Raw genomic sequence first — 23482 nt, 5'->3', positions numbered from 1 at the left:
AAAGGGAAAGGGAAAGGGAAAGGGAAAGGGAAAGGGAAAGGGAAAGGTCTGCCTGCACTGTTAAATAATTGATGCAGTCTAGGGCTGGAGAAGTTGCATACAGTGCCCAGGGCAGCAGGTTCAGGCAGCCTGCAGGGCACCAGGCACTCTCCAGTGCTCTTGTAACTCCTCTATAGTTTGAATCTCATATTTTTCAAATGACACTCTTTCTGATATGTGCATAAAGTCATAAAACTAGAAAAATACACACATCATATTTTGATGAAATCTAAATACCACATTATTTGGGCTTTTAAAAATGCGGGTGAGGTTTTGGCAGAAGCTTTTGGCAGAGTTTCAGCATAGAGGGTTCGATTATGAAATATTAATTCTAAAAATAATTCTTTTACTGTGTTTTTATATTTCATTATTTCTTTCCTAGTAAAAATTGATAACTGTGGTGCTTCGTATTTTCCTTCTGTTTAGTTTCCACCTTCAAGTTACACCAGCGTGCAAAGCATGTGTATAGCGAAGCTGCCAGAGTGCTGGAATTTAAGAAGATATGCAGCGAAGCACCTGACAATGCAATCCAGCTGCTGGGAGAATTAATGAACCAGAGCTATATCAGCTGCAAGGAAATGTATGAATGCAGCTGTCCTGAACTGGATCGGCTGGTAGACATCTGCCTGTAAGTTCTGACCACAAGGAAGAGTAATCCCTTGTTGAGAATATTGTTTGAAATGATGAGAAAAGATGACGTTGTTGGCTATTGCAATTTTAAAATGAAAGTATTCTTGTCTCTTATTACAAAATTAATCTCCTGCAGGGACATTACATGGTCAATTGTTTCCCTACTGACATCTGTGTAATACTTTCAGATGAAAGCTGCAGTTTATGGCTTTATTACAGATTTTGCTTTTGGATTGATTCATCATCACAAGTGCTATGTTAGAATGTGTTAGCTATTCTTTTTTAACTTGTAGAAGTCATAACTGGTTTTCTTTAAGCATCATCTTAGTTGCTTTATTTGAACTCTCTCTCTTTTCAATATTACTTAACCATTTCAGAACTGTCACCATGGGACTTCTAGAGCATAAGTTAACTGTTAGGTTGCTTTGAAATCGTAATGATAACTTGTTAGATGCTACTGCATCTTTTCCTTTTTACTTGAAAAGACATCTTAACTAGTGCACCAGATAGGTTGGAAAGTGGCTGGCCATTTAAATGATGAGCATGCTTACCAGTGCAGTGGCTGACACAGCTTCACCTAAGCCTTCACACTCTTCAGCCTCCCTGCCCCAGCCTCATTCATTTACTGCATTCCCTAACTCAGTTTGGCCGCAGTAAAACCAGACCTTTCAACTCTAAAATGCATTCCCTGTCATTTGCCCCTTCTCTTCTCTCTTTACTCCTCCCCAAGAAGCAGGCCATTATTTTCATAATTCTACAGTCACATCTGGTATAATCGTGTGTTAACAGAGAAAGTAAAAATGAATACTTAGTACTCACATTTGATATGATATTTCGTCCACACCACAGCAACAGCACAAAAGGATGCACACACTTCAGTTAATTCCCTTTTTTTCTGGTATGTTTAATCACAGGACAGACAACTTATGCTAACTTTGATCTAAATTCAGTGAAAAGAAAAGAAATCAGTGGTTGGTAATCACTTTAACAGGGGCATACGGGAATAAATAGCTGCCCAGCAAAGCCATCTCCCTGCTACTTTATCCCTGCCATTGCTCCAGCCAGCTCTCCCAGCTGCTGCTCTCATTCATTTCATCACAGATCCTGGAGATGCCACCTCTATACTTCTGCTCACCTTTTACTTTTCCTGTTCTCCATGGAGAAGGGCACACATAGTTTGGGAAACTCTGCCCTAAGACAGAGCATTAAGAGGTTACTGCCATTCCAGGAAATGTAGTGTGCCGTAAGTGTTTGCAAGCCTGAGGTCAAGGAATGCTGTTTCCCTATTGTGCAGAATTAGAGACTATAAAAGTATCCTATCTTTTCTCCAAATCTCTAAATCTGTGAGAAAACAGAATCTGCTTCAGTTCAACATCAATAAAAGGAACACCTTACCATTTAAAAATGAAGGTTACAAAAGCACTTGCTTACCAGCAATTAATTATATATAACTAATACTCATCAGTCCGGCTTATAATGAAAATGGGAATTTTACAAAGAGGCAACATGCCATATACATTCTTACTTTTATAGCCATGCACATTTATTAAGCTGGAATACCCATTTACCAGGTTTGTAAATTGATACAGTATGATACTGATGATTATTTAATACATCAGGTTAGTCTCATTAATTTGGCAGACAAAACAGAAAGCCAAAAAACCACAAACTTAAAAACCAAATGCAAGACTTTTGGACATTCACAGATTGTTTTGCATGTGGGATGCATATGCTGTTTTGTGATAAAACACAGAAGTCCTGATAGCCATTGGACAGTCTGGTAGTAATTTAACAACATAATTTTTGTTCCTTCTCTCGGGAGCCATTCCTGTATGCAGCGCACAGGCCGTGTTCAATCTGTTACATCACACAGCAGTCACATAACAGAACGAGCTCCCACAGTCCCTCCGTTAGTGAGGCGGTTGCAGCATGGCTGTCCCAGCTACTCAGGAGGGCATCTCCACAGTCATGACATGAATCGTGCTCTGCGGAGTTATGGAAAAGCATGGGCTGCAAAGTCCAGATCTGGTACCAGCCATCAGCAGCCTGTTCTGTGACTCCACAGAAAGAGGAAAAGCCTTACAAATAAACCCCCATGTTATTGTTAGTTACAGTAACTTCCCAATAGTGATTGCTTGGTCAGCAGTACCGGATAGCTGAGCTCTGCAGATGTAACCAGCCACATCAGGTGCCTTCACTAAGGTGTTCTAATAGGGCAGGTTCTCAGAAATGCTGAGAGAAAACTACCATTTCAAGTAGGTATAAACTAACAAGTTCTACACTACAGCATGGGGTTACCTGTGCTATATGGAATAGGCCAATACTGATGTTTGGAGCAGTGTACAGCAGAACGAATCCCAGTACAGGGATGGAAATTCTGTTTCTCATTTGTGCTGAGCTCTGTGCTTTCACAACTCTGCAGCCTAGCTTGAGTGTTGTGCCACTAGCTTGTAGGCAGCAGCACTGACAGCCACAGAACCAAAAGGAAAGGCGCATGCAGTCAGGATTTCACTAAATTGAATTGAAATTAATCCGACCGTTTTGGTTCCATGGACCAAAATATAAATAGCAAAGAAAAAAGTGATGTGTGTGCCCATGTTACATCAGATTTCTAACTTATCAACAGAAGTGCCCATGGCTAGTGTGATGGGCATAGCTGCGTGCCACAGCAGAGTGCCATTAAATAAAAAATGATTTCTAACTGGTATTTTTTAAATGATTGCAACTGTTTTTTATTATATTCATTGCAAAAACCAAATAAATTATTAGTTTATTCTTTACAGTCTTATCCCATCATGGATAGTCCTTAAGAAATACCTCCTTTCTTAGAAGTTCAGTACGCAATAATGACTTTCTGATTAGAGTTGTAAAAGCATATAGCTATTGTAGATGCACGCAGCTTAAGCCAGCATGTCATTTTTAAAACTATGGGGAAAAAAGCTCAATTTTTCTCAAGTTGTGCATTAAAAAATGTAGGCATGTAAAATCTCTAGTCACTCTAGGAAACCTTGGCTGATGTGACTACAGGAATGGCCTGCAACTACATAAATTACATTCTTTACTTCAAATGATATACAGCTGCCCTGTAACTTTAAAAAGCCCTTCCAAAAATACATTCCACAAAATTGCCTAAGTCTACTGCTGCTCTCTCCTTACAAGGTTTAAACTGTAAGAATAATCTGCATATCCAGATGTTTTCTGTTTTGCCCAGATCTTTATGTTTTACTGTACAACATCTGCCAAGGAAAGGGATCCATACTTGCTGTGGTTTGTAGTGCTGAAAAGCGTAACCGCCAGTGGGTCAGTATTTTATTCTTCGTGAAGACAGAAGATTTGTACTTTGCCTAACCTCTCTCGTGCTATCAATAGCTGTTTTACCTGTTGGCCTTTTAAAACGCAGGTGGTTTACTAAACAGTTAAGGGACAAAAAGCTGAAACTGAGCTCTCCCGGACTGTTTGAATATTGGAAATAACTTTCACTCCCCTATTCTCCATCTTTTGGAGGTATAAAAGCTGATAATTTTTGTTACCTGCCACGCCTCTTCCAGTGGAAGATGGCCAAATCCTCTATGATCACTTTTTAAATGGTACAGTTCTTAGGTTATATCCAGGTGCATTATTTTCTTAAGTCTGGAGCTATGATACAATTTGAAAGATCAACTAACAAAAAAACCCAACATGTTTGCAGCACTTTCAGAGACAAAAAAAAAACCAACAGAACTTAAAGACGTTATTCAAATGCACATTGAGCTACAAAACAAGTACACACCACATCACCCCTAAATTAATACTGAAATCCCATTGCGTTAACTCCATGCTTTCTAAATAGCTGGTTCACAAATGCGAGCATTTTGAATTAACAACATTGCTCAGTGTTTTTCAGCTCTCCCAACAGAACTGTTTTTAAAATGAGTTACTTCTGTGTTTTACCTATTGCTGCTATATCCCAAACTGTGTGACTTCCATTCTTATTCATCTCGCACTTGCTATAGCATTTGTTTTCACTCTCATATGCACACAGTTCTCTCTTTAATCAGTGAGCACTGGAGCAAGGTAGATGAACTCTTCAAGAAGCAAAGGACTCAGCTGAGTGCCCCCAACACAGGATGACTGACATCCATGGCCTTTCTTTACGTGCTTCTTCTCACTCCCCACTACTTGTCCTTGTGACTGCCCTATAGTCCAGGCAGTGCATTGGGCACTTTCCCACATCTTAAATCCACATCACCCTCTGTGTGGGTGAGTGCTCCATCCACAAGATTATTGTTGGAAGAGTCACTGTTTGCTCTTACTGCTCCTTTCTTCATAAATGCATACTTTAAATGCTGGTGCACAAGAAAAGAATGTGCGGCTATGAATCCTGCTTTACCAGCAGAGCCTAACACAGGACTGAGCTGAGCGAGACTCAGTGGAAGAGGCAGTTTCAGACTTCACTTTCTCACGTTTGGCACAGGCGATTCCCGTGCACTGCTCCCCAGTGTGCAGAATCAGATGCTGACCTCTGCTCATCCCAGGTGCCCGACATCCAGGTATCAGAGTGCCGAGCCCCTCAGCATCACTCCCTCAGCATCAGATCACATCGCATTTGAAACCGGTAGCCACAGTATTTTGAAACACAGTGACTTCAGCTCTGAAACAGGCGTATTTTCTGCCTACATAATGCTTTATTTCAACTGAGTATTTTAAAATGACTCAGTAAAAATGAGGCATGATCATGACCACAGAGAATTATGAAATCAATGAAAGGTTCAGAACAATTCTGAAGGGATTTCAGTTGCCCACCAAAATAAAAGCCAGACACCGTCTGAAATACAACGTTCTGACTGAGGTAACAGACAGAATGAATACAGACAGCTGATTTACCGCTTTGAAAAGAGGATTGGGCTTTACAAAGTCAATGGGAATTTCCCTATTGATTGCAATTGAGACTGGATTGGATCCTGCTCATTTTAGGAGGTTGCTCCATGGACCATAAACTACAAAAAATTGCATCAGAGAATGAGCGGCTTACAGGAATAATAAGAAAAATAAAACACCAACAGGAAATAAAGAAGGAACATAAAATCGAGTCAATATGCAGGGTGGCACCACACAGACACACTGAAGAAAGTGTTTCTATTCAGGAAGATATGTAAGCATGTTTAGAATGAAACACATATGCAAGTACTTGCTTGAAATATGACCTAAACTTCTACTAACCCAGCAGTATACCACATTCATTTAACATAAAACGCACATACAAAAAATCAGTGCAGCCTATTTGGAATGAGCTGTCATTTTCTAATACATTGTTCACATGATGCTCACTCTCCTAAAACCAATTCTAGGGCCAGGAAGGCTCACAAAAGCATGGATCTTAGAATCATATCACAAGTACTTGTTTGCAAATCAGATTAGACCTCCCATGAGAATAAAGATTTTGAATGAGTTTTCTGAACCATCCTGTTCTGACTGTGTTAGAAACGTCCCAAAGGCCATGTGGTATTTTCCTACTTTTTTTGAATCTAACTAAAGATAAGCAGCACAGGTCAGCAAACTAACGAAAGTAATTAGTCTAAATTCTAATGAGGTGGCATCTGAATGTTGCACAGTGATGGCACGGGATTTGCTGCAGGACATTTCTAGCAGCCTTGTATGAGGCTGGGAATGGTTTATATATCCAGTGTTTTATTTGTCATTGTTCCCTCTCTTCATCCTCCTTATTAAGGACATTTTTCTTCTCCTTTTTGACAATATAATCTTATTTTACCTTTACTGCTGTAAATCTGTTAAGTTCACGTGGTTCCTCTAAGGATGGATACCTATCCCAGTCCTTTCAGCTTTGACAGATGTTTGGCTCTGCGTATGACTTCTGAGGAGTTTCTGAACTCTCCTTTTCTTGACTGGCCCTCTCAGTCATTCTGCAGAAGAAGCCTGTGAATCTTCAGCATGTTTTAGATCTGTCCTGGAAGAACAGAGCTATTTGTCTTTGCCACATTAGAAAATGGCTTGCATGCCTACATCCTGTGCAATTAGCTTGTGAACCCTCTTTTGTTATTTTTGTCATGTATTTCTGTTTTCACTTCTGATGCCTTATGAATTTTGCTAGCAAAATCCCTTTTTCTTCCCCTGCTTTATTCATCTCAGCTATGCTGTGATCCTTAGAACAGCTGATGTTGAAGCACTGCAAAAAGAATGACTCAGAACTGACAGAAATGACTACATTGCAGTTTAAAGGGTTAGAATTTTTTTGTCCAAAATGGTAATTACAGATTGCTGGACTACCATGTGCAACCAAGTGAACTTCAGCAAGTCAGGCGACACTGATGTATTTTTTGAGTTCAGCATTCACTAATTTTCTATAGGAATTTTATATGTGACAAATTGCCCCCTTCTGGTCTATTTTTCATTATTTTTCCTATTATTTTGTTTTAGGCAATTTGGGGCCGTCGGGTCACGTCTGACTGGAGCTGGATGGGGTGGCTGCACTGTGTCAATGGTGCCTACTGACAAGCTGAATACTTTCCTAAAAAATGTTAAAAAAGCTTATTACCAAAATGATGGCCAAAGGTTAGGGCTGGAGAATAATGGTCTCTTTGCTACCAAACCTGGAAGAGGAGCTTTGGTTTTTGTTGAGGCCTAAAGAACATAAAAATTGTAAAGAAACTATGTAAAGCATTTGTAACTGGCAGGACTTCCCACGCCACAATAAATGAAAGCCTTTTCTGGGTTTTATTGTGAATAGTTGCTATTATCAGAATATATTTCTGAAGAAGGAATTAATCAGGAACACTGATTACAAAATCTATTTTTCCCAATATTAAAATATTTTTCAGTGTAAATGCTAATTTACCAAAATCTATTGACACACTGTAATTGAAAAAGTGATGATTGTTTATTACAACAGATCTTTTCTTTTTCTTTTTCTGCCATAAAAGTAAGACCAAGTAGAGCACTGAACTGTTCTCCTGAAGGGCAGGAGCCTTGCCATGTGTGCAGGGCTGCTCAGTGCTTACATCAGTGGCCAGATGTTGTTTCTGGAATCCTATGAAAACGGAAGATCAACCTGATGAATTAAGAACAACAAAAACAGATGGGCCTTGCTGCACATGCCATGTTTCATGCTAGTCTCAGATACAATTATTAGTCTTGCAATTAATGACAATATTGGAAGGGAACCTGCGGGCCAAATAAAACATTGGGAACACTTTATGTTAAGCAGGAAACCTTAACTTCTAGCTATCGTTCTTCTGTACGTTGGTGTAAGGGTGACTGATGAATGTTTCAGTGAGAATGCTGTCTGTGACCCATCCAACAAGACAGCACGCTCGCCTTTCCAAATCAGTGAACAAAGAACAAAGGTTGGCTGTGAGTTGTCCAAGTACCACACGCTCATTGTTCAGTCCTAGCTGCGTTTACAAGGTCGATGAATTTGCATTTTCAAGCTGGGGAGGATTAAATACAGCCACAAACTGCACTTTCCTTCAATTCATGCTGTGCCTAAAGAAGCTCCTGACAGGCTCCAGGTTGCAACCACAAATCACTGGAAGCGTAATACCCACAGTTCATTGCCCTTCTCAGTAGGAGAAATTACAATGGTCACACAGAGAGGTGATGTACATTGAGATCTACCTCTGCTTCCAACCAGAAGATCAGCTTCCTGTGCCCTGTTTCACAGCACACTAACTGGCACTTCTCTGCTGTCTACAATGAAAATGCTGAAGTTTTGCTCATGTCGTAACCCTTTCAGCCATTAAAGTCATAACGTGTGCATATTTTTATGATGCTAAGCACATGTGAATGTCCAGAAGTCTGTATCATATTAGAGGTCTCTCAAAAGAGATCATCTGTACATTACCCACACTAAGTCAGGCCAAAAATGAATTCTTAGAGGCTACTAATTCTGTGAGAGGACTCTGCCAAATTTGAGCACAGCAGATGAACAAGAGCCAACGCAGACAGCCAGATCTTTTCAGGAATCTCAAGGGGACATGTAATGGCAATAGTATCACTAAAGAAGATTTTTGTATTCTGACAACCAGGAAGAGTGGAACAGAGAACACTGTAGATCAAGCAAATCAAGCACTTGAGAGAAAAGGACAGGGTCTGGGCACAAAGGGAAGAAATGAAGAGATGGGATTTAGAGGGAAGACAGTTAAAAGGATGCAGTTGAGAAGAGGAAGGCAAGGGATAAGGGAGACAGTAAAGAACAGGATCTAGAATTACAGAAAGGTTTACTCTCTAAACATTGCTAACACTATCAATGGAAATGTAATATCTTGTAGTCCGTTTGTAATGTACAGCAGATATGCTGTGCTTGCAACCAAAGCTGTAAACGTAAGACTCCAAAAATGAAATAACTATTGGTAAACATCTTCAAGAAATTCCAAGTTAACAGAGAGATTTCGAGGAAAAATAAAGCCATGGCTTTACGACCACCTGTCTTAATAAATACCATCCTTCGTTTGAGTGAATTCCTCCTCATTATCCTCTCATGGAAACGGCGTACAACACAGTGCATTCCAATTCATTCAGTAATGCACTTGAATTGAGCTTCAGCTGTATTAATGGAAGCTCTAACCACTGTATGAGAAGAACAAAGATATTTTAGATTCTTTTCTATTTCTTGAGAATGTCACACGCTGTCATGGTAGCTTCCCAAAAACATGTGGGCAAGTTTATGGGCTGCAGTGCATTTCTGTGAATTGTATAAATTATATTCTCATTTAAACAATTCTTAAACAAAGAAGAGGGAAGCAGAAAACTGGCACAATGTAAAAGAGTAAAAAACGAACCTTCTGAACTTCTGATTCATTTCTTTCTCTTTTAATTGCTTCAATGTTTTTACCATAATTTTGCTGTAATCTGCAATTAATAAAAACAATTTTTAAACAAAAAATTGAATGAATCCATGTCTGTTTTATTGTTATTTGCTTTTAAAACCTTTGAATGCTTTTTTAAAATTATAATTGTTTTACAAGAAAAAAAGAGTGTAAGAATGAAACGTCAACGATGTGTAAAGTAAGCAGCAAGAACTTCGGTGGCTTTTCTCAGAGCAAAGCAAAACAATTTCAAATGAGAATTTCTGCACATAAAACAGCAACAACTGAGCATGTTAAGGCTTTCCAGATCTGTATTTTAAATCACTTTTTCTACCTATATCTCTTTTGCAGTTAAAAATAAAATTATATAAAATAATACCACTTAAAAATAAAACATAACACCTGGAAAACAGATAAAATCCAGCATCAGAGAACGGATGTAGAGGTGACTCATACTACTAGCACAAGCCATGATTATCACTGGAGTGTGATTTCTTTTATTGTAACGTCTGACTGTAATTCATTCAATCGTGAGTTTAATCTTACTGTGCAGTAAATGGGCCCTAAGCCTTTCCAAAAAGAATTTGGAATAGAGACACTGTCAAACATCCAACTGCAGCAACACTGCCTGGTGCCATATTAATACTCTGTATTATCTTAATCCCATTGACATGTACTTCTTCATTTCAGCATTTGCTGACTCCATTATCTTGTATGTAGGGATATACTTGTGACCTCAAATAGAAGACTAACTTTGCTGTCCTTGATGATGACTTGATGGGAGTGGATCACGACTGTCTATTTGACATTAGCTCCCTGGGACTTGCTCTGTACACAAACGCATAAAACTAGCTTAGAAAGTAATATAAAGCAGTTATTTGCATAACACCTTCAGGAACATTAGTTTCTAAATGAACACGATCTGAATGTCAGCTTTCACGTTAGTAACTGCTGTGCACTTACTCTATAATCCTCTGAAATCCCTGAGTCCATGTGCTCCTTTCATAACATCTTGAGAGGTCAGAGCAACTGCTGTGCTACAATTTCAGTCAAAAGGTTTGTGTTTTCAGCTAACTTAGAAGTTGTTTGTGTGCTCAGGCCCAACCAGACACAGCCATACATGCACTGAACAATATTCACAAGACCTTGTTCTAAAAAGAGACACCGTGCCACACAAAACATTCCTGTTGTGGAAGGACTGAAGTAGTTCTTCCTGATTCTTGGGACTATTGTGCTTCAGCAAGAGGAAAGAGCTCTATGAAATAACTTAATGCTGCAGCAACAGCATTAAAGCCAGAGCAGGAAAGCTTAACGTCACTAAACCTGTGAGTCTTGCAGCATATTACATTAGATTTTAAATGCTAATTTTGAGAGGGGAGCCTTGCTGTGGACAAGTCACTTGTTCACACTGTGGCTGCAGTGCAGAAAGCAGGACGAGGGGATATGAAACTGGCTGAGAAGTGCTCCCTGTAAGCACTGCCAATCAGTACTGCTGTCACATACGCACTACTGCAGCTCTTCCAGCCCCGCTGGGCTTTTTGCTGCATAAAAACCATATCACATAAATGGAAGGCAAAAGTTGAATGGCATTCTTGATCATCTGTCTTATAATTTGCCCTCTGGTTTGGAACTTGTATCAAAACTAGTTAACAGGATTCTGCAAGACACCACATCACAGCCTGTGATAACGGCACCGCAATTACTAAGGAAAGGAATCTTCCACTGCCCTATCAGCAGTACCTCACACCTCTGCAAGCTGTCTCACATGACTGCACTGCTCATTCTAAGATGGGAGGACCGTGCTGTAAATGATGCCCTGGGAACTGGTGCTCTCAGGGCAGATTTTTTTCCCCTCAGGTCATCCACTCCTACCAGGAAGGCCCGTAAAGGAACGTTTCCTGGAACCCTTTGGTCTCTGCAACACTGAGTTCAGCAGAACCTGGCTTCGACCCCAGCCCATCCGCCCTAGCAACCAGTTCATTCTATAGGGTAACACAGAGCATGAGCTTACATGTAAGACTGCCTTACCCAGAATCTCATATGCTGTTAAGGAACGCATTCCAAATTTATGGTATGTGAAAGATTACTAATGGAAAAACTGCAAAAGAGTGCGGAAAAAAACAACAAAAAGTGAGAAGACACTAAGAAGCTTTCAGAATTAACAGACAAATAAAACGTTTGAAATCCATTTCCAGTGGCAGTGGTTCATGCAGAAGCAACAAACTAGATGAGGATTTATACTAAAGCATTTGGTATATTTATTGGATTTTAACTCCAATGCATTTAGAGAATTGCTATTGTCTCCTAAGCTCTACTCCGTTGGCCAAAATCACACATTAATATTAAAAGAAGAAAGAAATTCTCTCCCCACAAAAGCATGCCTTTCTGCACTTGGCACACAAGGCTCAAATAACTCAATAAAGATTAGATGTACTTCAAACTGAAGCACACTAGTGCCCAAGCAGCTGTCTTCTTTCCAACCAAGCTGTGTGTGATTTGGGATGGGAGTAGAATATGCTCTATTAGCCAACGACCAAGCCAAATGTGGTTGTATTTTTTTTTTAAACCCAAATTCATTTTTCAAGTAACACTGAAGCAGGTTTGTGTGAAACTCTTATTGTAGTACCCAATAATTACGGAAGGCCTTCTTTTTGCCAGATTTCATATAATGGAGGATTTTTTTTTAATGTTTGGGTTTTTGTGCATTTTTAATTTTCCAGCTTCTTACCTGTCCCTTACATGTCATACACATATCTAACATTGGCTGAGCTGCTCTGAATTCAAAGGGGATTTTTTGTGTGTCTTTCCACCGATTAAACAGCAACAGCAATAGAATTTAATAATTAAATGCTGAAGAGTGTTCCATCGTTTTTCTCCCAGTGAACATCCATCCTTTGTTGTAACCATTCCCTTCTTGTCCAGGCATCTGTCTTAATTCTTCACTGTACAAAGGTCTTAGGAGACCCTATCCCTGAGGAAGGATTCAGAGAGCCACTTTTAAGCAGCAACAGCAGCTGCAAAAATATATATATATTTTGAAGGTCTAAACCTCACTTTACGATATTAAAAACATTCAACTCTAATTTTCATAGCTGACTTACAAAGTCAAACAAGAAACAGAAGCTAAAGTCAGACCTCAAAGAGTGTAGAAAGGCCTCTGCAGAACTTCTGCCTGAAAAAGTTAATGCTCCACAGTTGAATCATGAACTTAATCAGAGCCAAATACTATGAATGGAAATATTGGGGAACAAAGAGTTAATGATCAATGGAGACATACCTCCTGAGCTGCTTTAAGTCTGTTATAGGCAGGCCTGCACCCTGTAAAGATATATTCAGTTACATTCCTGTGTAATTCTGTGTAGAGCACATCCAAGTGTAGCAGCAGCAGAACAGATGATGCGCTTTCACAAGACCTTCCCTATTTTATTTTATTTTTTTCCATTTCAGAAGGCCTTCTGAGAGAATGAGAGGAAGCCTGGGCCTTTTGTTTCTGAAGATCTATAATCTGATGATGGCCAGTGGGGAGAGAGTGGGGCACTGTCAGAACTGATTTTCAATACTTCCTCTAGAGGGAATAGGATGGCCAGTGTAAGCGGCTTCAGAAGTCTTACAGGCCTCTCAGACTTACAGGCCTCTCACTATTGTTGCTGAAAAATTCCACTATTTATTGTCTTGCCTGAAATACATAAAATATTCAACTTCCTTGACTATGAGATTTCAGGGTGCTGCCCTCCAAAGCCACTTTGTGGTGAGTCCTTGTTAGGGGCACAGATCAAATGGCCAAACTCAGCCTCAAAGTCTGAGAAAGCAGGATGAGGACCACCGAGCCAGCAGCTCCACATGGCTGGACAGGCAGGGCTGGGACTTGCTGGGGACTACTGGAAAAGCAGTTCTGAAGCTGCTTCTCTGACTCACAGGCTGCCTGAAAACTCTATCCGAAATTCTTTTCCACCACAGAACTGTCCATACTACGAAAATAATTTGTTGCACAGTTAGTCACAATAAATTAAAATTTCACGTCTGAAGATGAATTCTATGACCTGTGTCAGCTGGGTAAACACAACTTCACAGACAGAAAAACAATGATTTGTGAGATTTATTAGTGTTACACAAAACTAGTGCACAAGAGGCCTTGCACAACCAGCTCTTGGCAGCCTCCTTTCTCCATGTGCTGAATGAGAGCACCCAACAAGAAAAGTCTCTTCAGATCCTCTGAACAGGGCAAAATCAAACGGTGAGGCCAATGCCAAGAGATGCACGTGGACATAACTGCAGCGCACTTGAGTCGGTGGACGTGAGATGGCTGTACACATACTGTGCTGTTCCATCACTAACAAAAAGGCAGCGATTTTGTAAGCTTTTTCATGCAAGCCTAAGGGGCTTCATTAACAGATTCTGAATCTCAACTATCTGCTTTAGCTCCCCTAATGAGATCGTTTTTTCCCCTTATGTAGGTGGTCTTTCATTTCTTAAATGCAATTAGCATACAGTTGTTGCCTGATGTTTTTATTTATTTTTGAAAGTGCCGACTACTGGACTTAGTTTCATAGTTCTAATGTTTCCAGAACTGACTTTTGTGCTCCACAGCCTATTTTCAGGAAACATGTTGTAAGAGGAATGATATTTGGAACTCTACTTTTATGGTTGCAAACACTTCTCCGGTTTGGGGTTTTTTTTGTTGTTTTTTTTTTTTTTCCTTTTTCTTTAGTTCTTTTTTTTTTTTTTTTTTTTTTGTTCTCCCTTTGTTTGTTCATTAGGGGCCACTTTTAATTCCTAGATGTGTTTTTTGGAGGTAAATTCTTTCCTTTGAAATCCATACCACTAAAACAAAATGTTAAAAATACGTCCTTAGACAAAATACTGGACTTCTTTTCTGAGATTCTGTGCAGTGTTCTGAGTGGTGCACTGAACTTTGGGTATTTGTCCGTATTTAGATTTTCTCAAGACACTTGATGACATGTTCATTAGCTGCCTTCAGTTCGATACAGAGAGGCACTCAAGAACCTTTTGTTTAGCTGTAAAATGCATACAAGGTTTCAGACTTTTAATCAAACTGTGAAAAATTTCAACCTCCTGTGTTTTTTGGTGTTGGTTTTGTTCTTTTAAGAGAGACACAGAGGAGTGCTGTGTAGTGCTTTCAACTTTTAAGTTCTATTACAGTCCTGCTTTCTGTGATTTATGAATTTATAACTCATACTCTCAAAAAAGAAAATGGAGCATTTTTGAAAATCAACGTCAAGCATATTGCAAATTACAATAAACATGTCAGCAAATGTGGATATACTAACAGTTTATGGTGGCTAGTTTGCTAATTTATTCTTTTTACATAAATGGACAAATTATAACTGCCCATTGTAGTCACATTAAAGGGAGAATGGTGTGGAAATTTCTATTCTCAATCAACCCATAAAGAAGTGGACACAACTTATTTTTAGACATAATTTTGCTGCGAACAGTCACCTAAAATCTGCTGAGAAAAACAATCTGTTTCACAAGACATCTAAACTTCTCTTTTCATCCCATTAGTCAGCCTAATAACAAGTTTTACAATTTTTTCCTTGTAAAGTTTGTAAAAAGAATTTGACAAATATAAAAATAACACACTGAGAACTTGAAAAGAACTTTTCCAGTCTCCCATACGATGATTTGCTAAGGCCATGAAGTTAAACTACTGTAACAGAGAAGCTGACACCTAAATTCATGGAAGTCCTGGGAATCGTCCTCTTGTAACAGAGGTCTGACAGAGTCCTTTAAGCTGTGATTTCCCTGCGCTGAACACTCGGTACCAAAAAGCAGTGGCAAACTGCACGCACACGTTGTGCACAAACAGCTCTACGTAGAGAACAGCAATGCTGAGAACTCTCAGCAGAAAGTATCTGGTGGGAACCGCAGTAAATTTTAACTGGATGTACAACTTCATAGACATCAGGAAAAATACAGAATCAATTAGGGAACCCCTAATTTTGAAAGGCTCTGAATATCTGCACTACACAAGAGATAAATCCCCTCTATATTCAGAGAGATGTGTCCAAATTCTGAATAGACTTTAAACTTCCCAAGATTTGTACATGTTTAGATCCAAAGCAGGCAGTTCAGTGCAGTAACAGAACCGAGTCAATCCATAAACCTAGAATCAGCCACCATAGGAGCTCCATTACATTTTGTCAGGTTTGATTTGTGTTTCTCATTCAGCCCCTTTCTCCCCAAAAAACAAGAAACATAAAACAAGTAAGCTGAACTGCAGTCTTACTGAAGACACTTCAATACTTATTTTAGGTTAAAGGAATAATAAGATGAACATCAAATCTTTTTGTTGTATTTCTAAGGTTCTCTCTTTCAGGCAAAACACTTGCCGAGACCGTCTGCATTACTGTGGTCTGCCTCAGTCTAGAAAAGAGAAAACCATCTCAGCTGTTGTGAGCATACCAGAAAAAGAAACGAAATAAAAGGGTGAGATTTTAGAAACGCATTCTTCTCCTCCTTGCCCCAGCTGGTTTAAGCCAATTTGGCAGAAAGTTTTGAAGAAAGGTCTTAAAATGCTACATTTTGGGAGTCAAAAAGGATTTGGTCATTTGTAAGCTTTAGTACAATCAGTTCTGCCACTCACGGAATGTGAACCAGCATTATCTATTTTACGCTTTTTTAGACAGTAGGAGACCAAAGGACATCAGCCAGAAAGTCTGAAGAGAACATGGCTGCATTCTGAACCAATACAGGAAGACTGAAAACGAGAGGAAAAATCTGTAAAGCTTATTATCAAACTATCTGCAAATAATAGCAGAAGAGAAAGTTCTACGTGTGTATTAACAAATATTTCTGCTGAAAATATGCTGTTGAAAGAAACTCTAGTTTAAAGGAGTGCATCATTATACTGGCGCTGCCCATCAAAACAGGGACCAGAAACTGTGACAGAAACTGGTGATGTTCTTATCTCAGAGATTTTCTCTCCTAATTTGAAGCAGAAAAACTGCAGGCATGAGACCAAGTCTTCTGCATAGAACAGACACACCTGCAAGTCATCTTGAACTATTTTAAAATCAATGAAGCATTTTACACAAACCAATTTTAAAAAATAAAATACAAATCAAGGTGTATGATGGTTGTATTGAGAATACACACAGTAATTTCATTTTCAACTGCAGTTCAGCACATAAGAGATGTCCCCATCACCTGACTCGTTAATTCTCATGTAAAGCTGAAGTATTTTCCTTTCATGAACACTTGAAAGCCTTAAAATGCAACAGAAAGGAGAGCTAAATTAAATAATATAAGATACAACCTAGTATAAATACATTTAATAAAAGGGAAATCCAACATGAATGCAGCAGGATTCAAAGCCACCAGTAGTATCATCTCTGCCACTTTCTCTGACTTCGTCGTTTTAAAAAACGAACCGCGGCTAAAATTACTGCAACTAAGATCTGTAGAGAAAAATGCTCTCATATTTCAGCTCATTTACTCCAATTACACATCATGTTTTCTCTCTATGATCATCTATGTTCTGATGTTACCACTATGCAGATCACTGCTGTGTAGACCATTTTAATAACGTAGCTCATAAATATTAACGGAAACATGGCTCTTGTTAGTGAGCTACCCTCAGTGTGCTCCTTTTAGCATCAGAAGTAAATAAAGCAAACCTCTGTTACAGTTTCAAATTCCTTTGGCATATCATTTATATGTTCACAGTCCTCACTTATTTCTTCATCTGCCATATATTTCCTATCTTCAAGTAGATCTTCGCAAATTATGTCCTCTGCTAACAGAAATAGAAAGAACATACTGTTCTATTAACTGCCATATGTAGATACGGCTGTCCTCCTATTCTTCTGACATCCTTTTTGCTATTAGAGGATACACATCATACTCTCTATGAAGTGTTCAGCAAACCCATTATCCCTTTAAGACACCAAAATGTATTTTCCATACTTTTTGTCCCCATTAAAAATTCTATACCAAAAGAGATTTCACTGCCGATAATGAACCGGTTAATGCAAAATGGTGCTAAGTTACTACATTGCTGGAAACTACTGATCTGTCAATTCACCGGAAACAAGACGACATCTTACTAACGTCAGCAATAAAACACGGATCCCTAGCTCCATCTCATCTGTTTTAGAGAAGTATTATTAATAATCCTAGACTGCTATGCTAAGGTGGCACAAGGTGGAGAGTAAATATCCAGTCTCACCAGACTGATGCCCTGCTCAGGTGCAAAAAGAGGCTGTAAAACATGGGTGTGTAAGTATTCAGCTTTGGGCAGCTTAAACAGGAAGCTGCTAACGGGATTTTGACTGTGCACCCTGTAGAAACATTACACTTCATGTAATGCACACGTATGTACACATGTTTTCTAAGTGCAAAGCTTATGTATTGCAAAGCTCCCTTTATCATTTTCTGTGGCAGAAATAAATAAGACGACTATTGGACAAACAGAGTATGTAAGACATGCTGAATTTTTTTTTTTTGATAGTTTGGTGCCCTCATGTCCATTTAGGAAAGCTGCTAAGGAAGCCATATGCTTCTTGAAGAGCTCTCACAGTTTTAAAGAGCAACTCACAGTAAAGAGCAACTCACAGTTTTACAGTAAATAGTCAGGCATCCATGAAGACAAAGCCAGATCTTAACTGGGCAAGTACGTCTTAGCCACAGGTTATAAAGCAGACACAGATGTACAAAACTATCAAGACAGGAAAACAAAAGTTTGGAAGAACAGTGAGAAAAGCTTTACATTTTTGCATAACAGGAAACCCACTGAACAAAATAAGAATTACAAATAACCACTAACATGCCCCATTTGCCTTAAAGAAATACAAAAGCTCCTAAAATGAAAAATAAAATCACCAAATGAATAGAACCACAAAGTGAAGAATTTTCTTTAAGAATGAAAACAAAACAAAAACCCACCAATTTCTCTTCAAACACAGCTACTCAGTACACAGAAAAGATGATGGAGAGCAGGACAAAGAACTGCCAAGCAAAAAGTGAAATGAAATTATCTCCCCCAGTTCTGATGTGCGCAGACAAATGCCATTCAAAAATGCTTTCCTGCAGTGACAGTTATGTCACAGGCCTTCAGAACAATTCATCTACTGCCAAGCAAATGTGCAAGAATGAGGTTCCAAAATCCTGAAAACTAGCAGAAGGAGAGGATGATGTACCAAGCACATCCATATCAGCTAATCTGAATTCTGAGAAAGACAATACAATGCTAATAGGAAGAAAGGTTACTTAACACTGAGATATGAGGTTTATGGGCACCTGCTCAAACATCCATGTCAGGATCTTGCATATCAGGAGTTTACTTTCTACCCCAGTAGTACACATTAGCAGTACAGATTACATAGAGTCATCCACCTTTTAAATGCTACTGCACATAGCAGGGCTTGCAAGAGACTTGTGGAAAATGAGAAAAAGGACTGTGGGTAGTGAATGTGACATTTGGACAACACATCTCAAATCTGGAATTACTGGAAATTATTGTTTATTTTAACTTGCCCTTTTCTACATTATCACTGGAGATGCACTACTCCACTGCAGAAGCTCAATAATAATTTCAAAAGATGTCTGAGTTGTGGCAAAGCGAGGATTCCAGGACTGTGAATAAGGCACTGTACCCAAGTGCAGAGCTTCAAGGAGGTGTGAATGGAGCTCTAGCTAGGTCTAATCATCAGTGAAGAAAATCATTTTGATTGTCTGGACAACTCTCTCTATGGCCCATCAGTTAAGCCCACGTTCCTTCTGCAGAGATATCCACACTCTTTATGTCTCAGATTTAAAATCAAATGAGAACATAATTGAAAAGGCTTGGTTTTACAGACAGCTGAAACCAATAAGCACAGCAACATTTTAGCCCTCAGATATGAATTTAGGAAAGAAAATGAAGAAATTAGTCTCCAGACTCAAAGTGAGCACAATCTGAACCTTGTTCACAAAAAGGTGGCAGACATGTGCTATCTGGGACATCTGTGTGCCACAGGAAAACCTCCCACCACTTGCAGAAGTGACGAGCACAAGCAAAAATACTCTATTGGAACCATGCAGCAACAAGCAGATGGACAAGGGCCTGAAAGGCTGAGCCCAAGAATTCACCTGACATTTAAATCAGATTTTATTGGTGTGCAGTGTCTGTGAGGAACAAATACCCTCATAATGGGAGTAGGGAAGACTGGGAACTCTGAAGGTGTACCAAGGCCAGAAGTTACACTGATTAAAATCAGGAGGGATTTCAAATCCTTGTGGTCTCTTGCCATAGAGTAAAAGAATAACCACTGTAAAGTACAATGCCAAAAGACTGGACAGGAGGAAAAACTAGAGAAAAATGCTGCCAAGCACCACAAAGACTCTCTCCTCCTACCTTGATCCCCAAAGGATCCTACTGTGTTGGTGCAAGTGAGACAGAGACAGACAGTGCACATACCAGCTCACTAGCCCAGCAAGAAGATGGAACACAGCCATGGAACAGCCACATCTCAGAACGTGGCCGAGCCCTGCAGCCTGAGATGGCAGCTGTGAGGTCTTTGTTGACAAGATTTCAGTACATGCTGAATGAATGCGTATCTGGCAGAAACAGAAAGGAGTGAAGCGTTACTGCTGATAACGCTCACTCCTTTACTGTAATGACCCAGGTCAGCAGCACTGTTATATAAGCACTGGTGAGGCCACACTTACATTAATCTCAATGTTTGTTGAATTGTTAGCTCTATGTCTGATAACATCTCATTACAGCTGGATCTAAACAACCTGCACATCTGAAAGCTGATGTATTCTAAACTACACCACTTGATTTAATTAAAACACAGCTCCTTCCTACAACCTTTTCTCATTTGTGCTACACATGAAGAATGCTAGGTACTCAAACCTATGAGGAACCTGTGCTCACACCACAGTCAGTAAACCAGCAGGGCTTTTGTAACTCCTGTCACCTCACCCGTGAATCTATAACAGCATGTGAAATTAATAGCACAGTGGGTTATTCCTCTTCTTTCAACATTCCTCCACAGTAGGTAGGTCCAAAAGCCATTTCAATAGAGGTATTAAGAAGGAATTAATAACCAATGATTAAACAAAATTGAAATTCATTTACAGTCCACTGATGGACAGTATAACTAAAAGACAGTGTACCCTTAAGCACCTTTTTATTGCTGACAGTAATAGCTGGGTTAGAATTAGCACAGCATGGTTTTTAAATCTCAAACTGGCACTGCAGAGAAGGCAGTTAAAAAGGGTTGTTTGTTGGCGGGTTGGTGTTTTTGGTGTTGTTTTTTTGGGGGTTTTTTTTTTCCCTTAACTTGCAAACTGAGCAAACTCTATCTGGAAGTCATTAACAGATAATAAACATAACCTTCCCCCACTCACTCCCAAGATGCCATCTCAAGAGTCACTTTTCAGAATACAGTTGTATTTTTACAACATGTCATCCTACAGAGAAGAGCCCCACAGACATTCATTTTATCTGATTTCTCCCTTACCGCTAAGGAATTAGTGCATTCTCTACAGCAGGACTCAGTTCCTGGCAAGGAAAACGAAAAGGAGTGAAAGCAGAAGGAAGTTGGAAAAGAAGTAAGAGACATTCAGGAGTAAGTTACATCTTTGCAAAATTCTCACACTGATTCTTCATTCTGACAGGTCTTTAGGCATAGCATTTGTACACGTTGGATGCATTTAGCATGACAGTAACTCCATGCCGACCAGTTTTGTTTCATCGCTGCATATGCTAAATCTTCACAGTTCATAGAGGTAATAGTAATGGTAGCAGATATGAATCTAACACGCACAAAAGGTTTTCGGTCTGCCACGTTGCATTTACAGATATGTAACTATAACACAATAGTGAAAAACATAGAACTATTATCTGTTTTAAAAGAAAATCAAAATCATATTTTAAATTTTGAATCAGCTGAAACATATTAAGTCCTGCCGTTTTCATTAACATCTAGCTGTTAAGATTATTACAGTTTCTTTTTTACAGCTTTTTTTTTTTTTTTTTTAAGCCCTTCTTCCAGAGGTCTGGATAATGAAGACCTTACACAGATGAAACTCCCACCATCAAATACTATTTTGTCTGGATGGAGTCATTGCTCTTTTATTACAATTTGTGCTCAGGTGTTTTGCAAACAATCACCACAATCTTTCCAACTTGAAAGTTAATTGTTCTTGTCTTCAACACCAGTGAATTGGTAGTGATTGCCTAAATTAAGGCTTGCAAGCATAACTATCAGCAATTGTGAAAAGTGCAGAACTTCTCTCTAGTTTTCCAGTCCTTTGTGGTTTTGTGAGCACAGACATAATTCTTTTTTGGAAAGAACTTCACTTCAGTCATGAAGATGCAAACAGAGTTGTATTTTAAGTGTAGCGTGTAGATTTAGTTTAGTTATCCCTTTTCTTTAGAAATATAATACTATACCCACCCTTTGCTTTTCTATACGCAGATCTATCACTCTTCAAATTAACCTTTCAAAATAAAGCAAAATACGTTAATGCTTTTTTATTTAAACTTGCCTCAGAAATTATTCTGATGGTGCTAATTATGAAAGTTCTACAGTTTTTGGAGCACCCTGATGCCTCTCAAAAGGTCTCTATACTTGTTTGTGATTCTGAATGTAACCAAACATTGTATTTCAAAAAGATTCTCATGAAGTGTCAACTAATACAGTTTTGAAAGTCAGTAAAGTTTGTGCATGTATGTTTGTACTTAAGTATATGCAAAAGTATAGAATCAGAAATAGAACAAATGCCCATTTTATATTACAAGCAGTATTATTGTACTGTGAAACTTCAACAGAGAGATATTTGCAGCTTAGTATGAAAATAAGGACTTCAGACAGCTTCTCATTAACAAATACTACATGGTTTTGAGATCGAGGAGAAGCAGAATGCATATACATTCTGAACAGTGGTTAACATTTTCTATATGGCTCAAAATTATTTGCCAACAATGTTAAATGGACTCAGCTTGTAAATGAAAGTTGGTTTGCTTACTGAATTCTGTCACTAAATTCTCTACAGGACTACAAAATTCATTCTGAAAAGTGAAAAAAAAATATAGCAGGTTGACTTTGAAGAGTGCAGCAACAGTCAGTCTCAAACTGATATCTAATACAGCTAGACCATTATCTAATAGACCTGGTAATAAGCAGAAAGACCAGCTGTTACTTCTTAAGAAATTAAAGAAGAAATCTTTAAAGCAATCTTTAAAAGCACGTTTGGAGATTTTTAACTATTCTCATTCCACGAAGCACCTGCATCCTTTCGCTGCTCAAAAGCAACTACCATACTTGGCATGACAACCTCCCAAACTAAGCTGAAATCTGTTTTACTGTATCATGACTGGCAGCACATTGACATCCAAATAGGCTCAGAGATGCACCTCTCTTCACTCACTGTTTCCCAAAGAAATCATTTGAAAACAGTACCATTAGCGGGCTTTTTAATTGTTCTGTTAACTCTTGCAAGGAACCTTGTGGCTGAGATCTGTGCAAGTTCTTGAAAGCCAGGGCAACATGGGAAAAATCAGTCCAACCTTTGCCATTAAAATAAGAAACACTGCCTCTGATTAGACAGCAGTGCTGCTCTTTGCTCAGATGAAGTGTGGCAATTTCTAACTTTTGAAGTTTTCTTTTCCAGATGTGAATGAATTACAAATAATGCTTTTCAAAATCTGACTTCAATTTAAAAAGAAGGAAAGAGAAGATCCTTTGAGAAGTGGTGCTCCTGCCATCGTGGCCGAAGGGTGTGAAGAAGGGTTTCTACAGAGGAGATTCTGTTCCACCTCATTGAGATTCATAAGCCTGTATTTTGTCAGTGAAGAAAGATGCACAGCTTATCACCTCCCTAATTAAAAAAGGAACTCAAAATCAGGGATGGTACAAACACAATGAGCCCTGTTTCAGTGAACTGAAATTTTCTACCTTACTGGTCCTGCGAGCCTTGGAGGAAAATGGATTTGTTAAATAAAGAAAGACCTGGTGACCCAAGGAAGATTACAAGGAAAGATATTCAATACTAAAGGG

The 23482-nt window shown here is 39.0% G+C and overlaps 1 protein-coding gene across 1 annotated transcript in view; it reads left to right on the top strand.

The window, feature by feature from the left end:
- Positions 1-9547, top strand: part of GALK2 (galactokinase 2) — a 49079-nt gene extending 39532 nt beyond the window's left edge. The window contains exons 9-10 of the mRNA XM_042824426.1: positions 466-667; positions 7084-9547. Coding sequence (XP_042680360.1) covers positions 466-667; positions 7084-7291 — 410 coding nt within the window. The 3' untranslated portion in view covers positions 7292-9547. The remainder of the gene's footprint in view (positions 1-465; positions 668-7083) is intronic.
- Positions 9548-23482: the final 13935 nt, after the last annotated feature.

The sequence above is a fragment of the Centrocercus urophasianus genome, unplaced genomic scaffold (assembly GCF_019232065.1).
Source record: "Centrocercus urophasianus isolate 14NV4802_14NV808 unplaced genomic scaffold, USGS_Curo_1.0 seq_23, whole genome shotgun sequence".
In the NCBI taxonomy this organism is placed as follows: Eukaryota; Metazoa; Chordata; class Aves; order Galliformes; family Phasianidae; genus Centrocercus; species Centrocercus urophasianus.
This window is presented reverse-complemented; position numbering and strand designations above follow the sequence as displayed.